The sequence below is a fragment of the Lolium rigidum genome, chromosome 6 (assembly GCF_022539505.1).
Source record: "Lolium rigidum isolate FL_2022 chromosome 6, APGP_CSIRO_Lrig_0.1, whole genome shotgun sequence".
Taxonomy (NCBI): Eukaryota; Viridiplantae; Streptophyta; class Magnoliopsida; order Poales; family Poaceae; genus Lolium; species Lolium rigidum.
In genome coordinates this window covers 361,392,227-361,402,261 of record NC_061513.1, presented here as the reverse complement: position 1 = coordinate 361,402,261, position 10,035 = coordinate 361,392,227, and the positions used below count along the sequence as shown (strand labels likewise).

The window sequence follows — 10,035 nt, the reverse complement described above, 5'->3', positions numbered from 1 at the left end:
ATCCATATCAAACAGGAACTATGAGTGAATGCGTTGCAACGATGACTAACGTGCATAATAACAAAGTTAGGAAAAACATAGGCAGCCGCAGTTAGAGTGGACACGATTATATGTCTACAGGGATGGTGTTAGCGAACCAAATCTCATGCACAACAGATTTGTACACAGCAATGGTTCGCTGAACTCTCCCTGTAAAAATTTGTGCCCACCGATTCATCATAGATAAAGAAACAGATTCCATATTTGAACTTGAACACATTCTAGATTATTTGCAAAATTAAACGGTTGATATCTTTTGATTCGTGCATAAAATAACTGATTGAGATCCCATGATTACTTGCATAAATTAATTGATTGAGATCCCATTATTACTTGCACAAATTAACCGAACGGTCGAACCCTAAATCTTAAACGAAATCAAGAAGGGATCAAAACAAAATGGAATAAAATCGACGCAAATATTAGCCCAATACTCATCCATCTACAGATCCATCTACACCAGCAATAATAGGGTTCAAAAAGGAATGGGGAACAAAAAAGGAAGCAAACCTTAGTTACCTCGTTCCATGCGTCCTCCATGGAGGTGTCGTAGGGGTTCAGGGACGGGACGTACGGCACCTCCTCGTAGGGGTCCAATCCCGGTGGGATCTGACCGCCACCGGCGGCAGCAGCCTCCGATGCACCGGCGGAGGAGGCGGCGACGTCCGTTGAGGGGACGGCGTCGAAGAGGGAGGCGTCGCGCTTGGAGCCGACGGAGTCATGGACGATAGGATTGACATTCTCCTTGTCCATCTCACCGGCAGAGGAGAGGGAGAGGGAGAGTTTTTTTTTGCTTTGGATAAGATGATGGGACGTGAGAGAGGCGGCGTTGCGTGAGCGAGTGAGAGTGACAAAGATAGTGGGAGGAGGCGTCTATAAAGGCGAGGGGTGGTTAATGCGACCCGCGTCCTACGCGTCCACCGTTGCACGTCTGCACGTCTTGGACTTCTGCAACGCGACACGCGTCCACGATTGCACGTCTTCGACATCTGCACCGCGACCTGCGTCTACGCGTCAACAATTGCACGTCTTCCATTTCTACACCGCAACACGCGTCCTCGAGTCTAACCCTGGAAATTTAGATATACTCAGGTATACCCTCGAGTCTTATACTAGCGTTTTTTGTGTGCTCAGTTTTCCCCTTGAGTGCTAATATTGGCTAGTGCAATATGCTCAGTTTTACCCTCAAGTGGCTGGTCGACAGAGAGTAAACAAATGGGATTAACTAGTTAAATGAGTCATTTAATGTGCAAAAAATTCCGAAAAATAGTGGCACTTACTCATGGAGTCTTTACCAGAAATTGCCACTTCTCAAATCATAGATAAGTCATAGATAAATCAAGTTTTACCACAAATTGCCACTTCTTAAATCACCTAATAGCTATGAAGGTGCATGGTTTTTCACAATAAGCCCTTCCCAAAACAGCTTTCGCCAAAACATACTTTGCCTAAATGAGGCCACAATTCTCACACTCATGTATATTTGTATTGCAAATAGTTTGAGGTAGGCCAAGATGGGTTTCATTGTACAAAACACGCATTTTCCATTTTTTAAATCTCATATTTGAATCCCTTAGTCTGTTTATTACTCAGGTGCCCTTGGTTTCTTGATACTACTCAGTTTTGCCCTCTCCCTTCACAAATTCTCGCAGACGTGCAACATTTCCCTGATTGGTCTAGCCCATGTCACGCGGATCGTGCCCGCCGACCGTTGATCGTATGACCTAACGGGCATGGATAACCCCTCTCTCTCTGTCGGCGGTTAGCTTCCACTCTCTAAGTATGCTAAAGGGCGGTTTTCTGTATTATTTTTCACGCGCTAAAAATTATAAACTCTTTTAGGCATTACTTTTCACGCAAAAAATGATAAATCATCACCGATTTGTTGTAGCCATCACTTTTCACGCAAAAAATGATAAACCATCACCGATTTGTTGTAGCCATTAATTTTCACGCAAAAAATGATAAACCATCACCGATTTGTTGTATCCATTACTTTTCACGCAAAAAATATAAACCATCACCGATTTTTTGTAGCCTTTACTATTCACGGTAAAAATGATAAACAAAACAATCTATCTATCTCTGTATTTGAAGTTTGGGAGGGTTCACCATCTACTTATGTTAACTTTCGAGGTTTTGACCTGAAAATCAAATGGGTATTATAAATGGAAATAAAAGTTCAAAAAAATGTAAAAACTAAAATCTACCTATCTTTGTATAGAAGACCGTCTGTATGATATTTTAGGTCATTTAGAGAAGGTAGAAAAAATCCCTTTTGAGAAGGTCGAAAAAACCTAACTTGTTACAAAAGCTGGTTTCAGTGAGACCTAACCAAATTTGGCATACATGATGCCATACCTATAACAAGGAATATCTAAAAGGGAAAGTTTCACAAAATTCGAAATTTAGGGAGAAAATGATGCCATACATGATGCTGTTTTTCGAGGTTTTGACCTGAAAATCAATTGGGTATTATAAAGGTAAATAAAAAGTTTGAAAAATGTAAAAACGAAACAATCTTTCTATCTATGTATAGAAGATCAGCTGTATGAAATTTGAGGTCATTTAGAGAAGGTAGAAAAAATCACCTTGTTAGAAAAGCTAGTTTCAGTGAGACGAAACGGCATGCGCTTAAGCAAAGTGATTTTTTCGAACATCTCCAAATGACCCCAAATTTGCCATACATGATGCCATACATGTAACAACAAGGAACCCTATCTAAAAAGTGTCAAAAAAGTTCGCCCAACCGTATAGCTCTATCAAAAAGAACCTCACCATGGCGCTAGTATAATTTTTAGTTACAAACTTTCGTTACCTAACCTTCAACACGAAACTTGTTTCAAATTCATTTTGGCGTACAAGAAACAAATCCCACCTTGATTCGAGCACCACAGCCTCCAAACGATGCTGATGCCGATATCGGCATGGTCAGAACGGCTATGCTCGCCGCCACTGCTAGGTCACCGTCGGGATGCACCCTCAATCCCGTCCCCTCATTCGATCACTGACACACCAGAGATACCTCGAGCCCAATGCCGAACGTACATGCTGATGCCAATGCCGAACATGCATGCACGCCGCTGTGGGCATGGCTACGCCGATCCGCTATGCTGGACGCCACAGATCACCGTGAGGTCTTTCCCTTCGCCACCACACTCTTCTAGCACACATCTATACACGCCAGAAAGGAGAAACACTAGTTTTCTCTACATTGCTCGCGTTCGTTTCCGACACGGCCAGTCAAAGTTTTGAGGTAGTCGTCGATGTTGTCGACCATTTCTTCTCTTCTTTGCATGGTTAAACGCGTCTAGTTCATATCTATCTAATGCGTCTGGTCTCGCCTCATGCAGTTCTTTGTGGACGTCGATCTCATCTCGGCACCCCGTAGGCCACCTCCTCCGTGCCATCGCTGTAGAGCTCCGTTTAAAAATCTAATCCTACACGTGTATTGCCCCTTGTATCAGCGTCATGGCCCCACTTGTCATTCTATATACTGAAGCCCCACTCGTGCGCGTTTTGGTCAGGGATACAGCGATGCTTACGGTCAAACAAAGATGGATGGTCTGACGTGTCTTTGCGGGCTCTACGTGGCCCCACTAGTTAGAAGATAACGGTCAACCGTCGGGCAACCGGCCGTTACAGCACCTGTAATGGTTTCAGACAAGGTCTTGGAAAAACTGAGGAAAAACTAAGTAGCTGGGGAAAACTGAGCACAACTAAGGTCCCGAGGGCACGAAAATAGAAAGCCCAACAATTTAAAGGTCATGCGTTTTGATGAGGTTTGTTCGAACCATTTTCATCGTCTAAAATATTAAAAGAGCTGTTATTTTAAGAATTGCGCTAATACAAAAAAAGAAGTCTGCTACAGATGCTTTTTTTTAAAAGCAATGAACTGCTCGTCGCTGGCATCATCTAAAACGTTGCCTTCCTTCCGCTCCAATAATCGCTAACACCAAACTTGGACAATAATGTGAATATAGACTAATAACAAAATAAAGATGGGATTGCTCCGGGGATCACAGGTCTACTCTATTTAAGAACCCCGTCGTGTTTTCTTGAGATCATTCAATCATCAGCCCAGCGACCAGGACAGAGAGCGAGAGGGGTCCGTTGCACTTGTCGATCAATCAGTTCCTGCAGTTAGCTCTCCTTGCCGGAGCCCAGCATGACGCCGGACACCATCCGCACGGTGATCGGGATAATAGGTGCGTCGCCGTCCCCTTTTGTACTCTGCTTCTGTTACGCTCCTGCAACATGAGCAAAAAACATGTGGGGTGGTGTTGCCTCCTTGATGCTCCTTTCGCTGCATCTCCTTTTGCTTCTCGCGAACGGCTTTACACACGTCCACTTCACAAGCTTTTGCTCCCTTCGAAATCAAAAGATGCAAGCATCACGCACACCAGATTTGCTGAAACTCGCAGACTCGTCGTTACTTTTACCAGGAAAACTATGATCTAATACTTCTGATGCTACTTTTTGTTTTGTTTCTGTCTTGCAGGCAATGGAACTGCGCTGATGCTCTATCTATCCCCAGTGTAAGAACCGACTAAAAACAACTGTTTAATGATTAACTTCGTTTGTTTTCTTCTCCGGCAGAAACGGAATTCTAGATTTTGTTTTAAGCGCGATAACTTGTCTGCTAGAGTAAATAGGGTAGAACTACCGGGAAATACAATTCGGCTCATGTGTGCATATGAACCCGCTCTTTTACGAAATATTTTTAAATGTCAAAAAAAATCTGAAATAAACCTTCGCATGTATATTTGGATATTCTATGTTTGTGCACAAGTTTTCAAGAAAAAAACATTTTATGCCTCGTGTAAAAAGATAAATTTTGATGCTCTAATAACGTGACTATTTACACAACATTTTGTTGTCTTTTTTACACAAATCACATAAAATCTTCCTTTTTTTCCCAAAAACTTATGTACGAATATAGAATGTTTGTATGTACAAGCGACATTTTATTTTGAATTATTTTGACATTTTTAAATTTTATTTTTTATACATTTTAATAATAGGATTATATGGACCTATGAGGCAAAACACCACCTCCAGAACAATCACAATTCTGATGAACTTTACTGTTCTATACCATTTTATGTTTTCGGAACCGAAATTTACCACTTATCATCCTTATTAAAAAACCTAGATATTTATAAGAAGAAATCAAAATAATTTCCACTTTTTACCCTAAAAAAAATTGCCACCTTTTTTCCCACCTGACCAACCACTGCCGCACCCGCATCCCATGACCGCCCCCACAACTACGACCGCCGGCCAGGCCCCTAGCTGCTGGCCCGGGTCGGGGCACCAACCATACCCCCGTCACGGGGATGGTAGGCGGCAAGTGAGCTATGCCGAGCGGAGGTGTCAATAGCTACATCGTCTTCTTTCCCATGTTGTCGCCTAACCCTGACTTGGACGCCTTAAAGGTCTCTCCCACCATGCTAGCCAACCCGACATTCTCCGCGGCGGATGGCGACGACTGAAGAACATCCACATCAACACCAACTCCATGTTCCCCGTTCCCATGTTCCTTCCCACATCGCCGCCACACAACTCCTTCACTCACGCTGCGCCATCTACGTGCCGGAGGCTCCCTATCGTCTTATTATTCCACGGCAGTGGGATCGACATGGGGAGTAACTATAGAACCATGGCTGGTGACGACAAAGAGGGGTAGGCACCGCCGCCTAGAGCCATCCCCGTCCACGTCTATAGCCTCCCGGAGGTAGCGACCCGCATTAGCGCTGACAAACGGGTTCCGCTATCAGTTTCACAGTTTATTCATGTTCAATCCACCATTTCCGCGAATTGTAAAAAAACTTGCTGTAGAGTGTTGATTTTGGTTCCAAAAAGTAAAGTGGAAAGAAATTATGATAGTTTTATGATATTTACTCTGCCTAGTACTACCTCCATCCCAAAGTTTAAGGCTTATATTATTTATAGAAAATCAAACTATGTCAAGTTTAACTAAGTTTTTACCAACAATTATTAACATGCAAAATACAAAATTAATATCATTAAATAGATAATAAAATATATTTTCGTATGATATTTATAAAATATTCTATTTGTTGATAGATTGTTCTAAAAATTTGGTCAAACTTTACTTATTTTGACTTTTAGAAAAATATATAAGCCTTAAATTTTGAGATAGAAGGTAGTATCTTGCTGCATGCATGATGCGTTCCCAGGAAGGGACAAACATTCGTGGAGAAGTATAAATTAAAGAGAATGCAGCACGACACTAATTTAGACTTTTTTTGATTACAAAAGAAGAGAATTACTACTAATTTTCTGCTTACATGAACAATACGCACACAAACTCACGCTTGCTACCATGGAATTTCTAGACCGACGTTCTACCGCATCTGGAAGAAGAAGACGGTGGAGCAGTACTCGGCCGTGCCGTATCTCACCACGCTTCTCAACTGCATGATATGGCTGTTCTACGGCCTCCCGGTGGTGCAGCCGCACAGCATGCTCATAATCACCATCAACGGCATCGGCTTGACCATCGAGCTCACCTACATCGCGATCTTTCTCGCCTACTCTGTCGGCGCCGCCCGTCGTCGAGTACTCCTCATCCTCGTCGCGGAGGTTTCCTTTGTCGCTGCATTCGCCGCGCTCGTCCTCAACCTTGCCCACACCCACTTCCTCAGGTCCATGGTCGTCGGCATCCTTTGCGTCATCGTCGGCACCGCCACGTACGCCTCGCCGCTCTCCGTCATGGTACGCATCGATCCGTATTCTTATCTAGACAAAGTGAAGTCAAATATTATGGATAGGAGAGAGTATTAGTATTTTATTGGTTGATTCTACCGGTTGGTTGGTGACTGTCGACGTGAGGAGATGAGCTGATACTAACTTCTCTCTATTATAATTGATTTTCCAGCGTGAGATTCTGGATGTAGAATAGAATACTGTGTAATCAATCTTTGTCGCCTCTCTAATTTTGTTTGGACGATCTCTGCAGTTTATCTTCTTCATCAGCGTAAATAATCTTCTGAAAAACAAAATTTGCAACCACGTTGGTGTCAAAATTGTGGCCGCTGCACCTATTTCCTCAATTTCGTTAAATTTGTTCATGGCCCTTTTCTCTTCTTAGTTCCCTCATCCCAAACACACCACCAATTTCCTTGTACTCCCTCCGTCCCTAAACCAGTGGCATATAAACTTAAATAAAAAGTTAGTGTTTTCGAATTTGATCAAGAATATGTATCAAAATATGAAGATCTGTATATGTAATACCAATTCAATATCAATAATTCATCACAAGATATATTTTCATACTATAATTATGGAATATTATGGTTGTTGATATTTTCTTCAATATATTTGGTCAGAGCATGAAAACTTGATTTTTGATTAAGTTTATGCGCCACATCTTACGGAACCAATGGGAGTAGTTTGCATGCTGTATGCTCTGCTCAATAGGTGTACACGTTATTTCCGTTTTACTGCATGTTCTTTGGATAGACATTCAATTGGTTGTAAGTAGATGGGTTTCTTTTCATCACGTTAATTTCGGTGTCCGCCCGTGTTTCAGAAAATGGTGATCCAGACAAAGAGCGTCGAGTACATGCCCCTGCTTCTATCCCTGGCCTCGCTCGCAAGTGGCACATGCTGGACTGCTTATGCCCTCATCGAGTTTGACATCTACATCACCGTAAGTCGTCTAAAATAGTATTAAATATGTTTCGAAATGTAAGCTGATTTAGCTTTTTAAAAGGGCTTACATTTCGAAACCAAGGTAATATTAATATTTCCACTTGTTTTTACAGTTCTTTACAACAATCATTAGGTAGCAAATTACCAATGTGAGATCGGCATGACTAAACAGACATGCACTTGAGACTGCTAAATATAACCCTTACACCGCATCATTTCTTCGCCTGATTAATTTACACTAGTAAAAAATATGACTTTTGGTACCGGTTCCAGAGGGGCTTTGGTAGGTTTGGTACCCGTTCATGGGCGGAGGAGCCTGCGGGGCTGGAGACCTTTGGTACCGGTTTGTAACACGAACCGGTACCAAAGGTGGGGTTTTTTTTGAATTATTTTCCACTTTCTCTTTTTTTCCAGAATTTCTAGTATTTTAGTTATTAGTTTCTAACTACACTTATCTCTAGTGAAATTACTTACTCGTGGTCAAACTTCCCGCTCTGTCACCCATCCTCCCACTACTCCAGCACTAGCACGCTTAACTTCCGAGTTCCTTCCCATCCCACTTCCAAGTGCTTCGCGCGTATGTATGTGATACTAGTATCATATCAATCCTATTAACATGTTGGTCGATGTCATGTTTATTTATTGTTTGAATTTCAAATAATTTTTTTAATAAACAAAAGTAATGATGTAATAATAATCTTGAATAAATAAATAAACATTAAATTTTAATTTGTATTATTTTTAATTCTTTTTTTTGCCAAACCTAAAACTTGAAAATCTAAAAATTTGCTAAAAGTAATAGTAATCTTTATGGCGGATGCAATTATTAAGTTTAATTTTAAAAAAATAAAAAATAAAAAATCCTAAATTTCTAGTAAAAATTAAAATCTTCATGCTTTCATATTTTCATTTTGAATTTTGAGAATCTAAAAATTGGCTAACCGGTAAACCCTGGTGAATTCGGATGTAACCTTTCCTTCACGATCATTTTACTATATTATACGCTTTTTCCGATGTCATATGCAAAAGGTGCGTGGGGAGCAGGAAACCCTTTAGTACCGGTTCGTGTGACACGAACCGGTACTAAATGTCCCGCACGAACCGGTGCTAAAACTTTAGCCTCTCGAACTGGTGCTAAAGGTAACTTTAGTCTGAGTTCTTAGCACAATCAGTGCTAATGCTCTTTGGAGCTAAAAATCAAAGCCTCTTTTTCTACTAGTGTTAGGAGATGCAGCAGGTACCGTATTTGGATATCTGATTTCCTCCAAGTTGCCTGCAACTTTATCCATGTGGCCAGCAGCTACATCACGCATGTTTTTGTGCTGGGAATACAGCTGTACTAATCATAGGGCAGTTTTTATTCGAGTAATGAGATTGGATAGGGATAAGGTAGCTCAGGCTAACACATCTCTGAGGATTATTATTTGTTTTCTCGTATTGGCCTTTACAAATGTTCCTCAATTTGATTAATCTTTTCATGTTGCAGATCCCCAGCGCGTTGGGCGTCGTGCTTGCTTTGGGGCAGGTGATCCTGTACGCAATATACTACAAGTCGACGCAGCAGATCCTTGAGGCCCGCAAGCAGCAGATCCTCGAGACCCGCAAGAGCAAGGCCGGCCAGATACCCATGACGGAGGTCGTCGTCGATGGGAAGAACGGCAGCACCGCCGGCTCAGGCGCCGGCAAGGGCCACTGCTAGAAGCAACTCCATTAACTCGATATCCAAGTGCATTCATAAATACCTGATGGATGATGTGTTGTGCGCGCTAAGCTGTGACCCGTGTTTCTCCTGTATCTATAAAAGTTCAGTCCGTGTCTTCTTGTCCCGACTATCAACCGGAGACGGTTATGGTGACGCTGAGTCAGGGCCGGTCCATACATATCCAGCGACCTGAGGATAAATATTGTCTGAAATGCTGTGAAATTCCCAGAAATATTATTATAAACTTTTTTTAATTAAAATAACTTTTTAGAGCTTATGTGAGGGATGATTGTTCATTTCACTACTAGAAAAACGGATGTACCATGTGCTACCCATGGCACATTATAGTTTTGGTGCGCCACGGCCACATAGCGGGTGCGCCACGCCTATCCCTGCTATCTGTGGTGCATTGTTCGAGCTAGTGCTCCGCGCCTACTAGGTGGCCTGGGGAGCTGGTCGACACACCCTTACCCGTGTGGCGCATCCAGAACAGGTGTGCCATGGGTACCAATGGTGCACTTCTTCTTGGTGCGCCATGGGTAAGTGTGGACCTCCCTTATTGTACTCATGTTAGTTGTGGCGCACCGTGATTAATGTGCTACGGGTGACCGTGC

The 10,035-nt window shown here is 42.3% G+C and overlaps 1 protein-coding gene across 1 annotated transcript; it reads left to right on the top strand.

The window, feature by feature from the left end:
- The first annotated feature begins 4,136 nt into the window (after positions 1 to 4,136).
- On the top strand, positions 4,137 to 9,418 carry LOC124665036 (bidirectional sugar transporter SWEET4-like). The gene is made up of 5 exons (XM_047202429.1): positions 4,137 to 4,247; positions 4,541 to 4,577; positions 6,402 to 6,780; positions 7,598 to 7,717; positions 9,206 to 9,418. Exons 1-5 carry the CDS (start codon positions 4,208 to 4,210, stop codon positions 9,416 to 9,418), a joined length of 789 nt encoding a protein of 262 aa, XP_047058385.1. The 5' UTR covers positions 4,137 to 4,207.
- The last annotated feature ends 617 nt before the right edge of the window (positions 9,419 to 10,035 follow it).

Coding starts and splice junctions, on each gene's coding strand:
- LOC124665036 (XM_047202429.1), top strand. CDS start 4,208: ATGACGCCGGACACCATCCGCACGGTGATCGGGATAATAG. Junction 4,578..6,401: donor ATGCTCTATCTATCCCCAGT/GTAAGAACCGAC, acceptor TGGAATTTCTAG/ACCGACGTTCTACCGCATCT. Junction 7,718..9,205: donor AGTTTGACATCTACATCACC/GTAAGTCGTCTA, acceptor TTCATGTTGCAG/ATCCCCAGCGCGTTGGGCGT.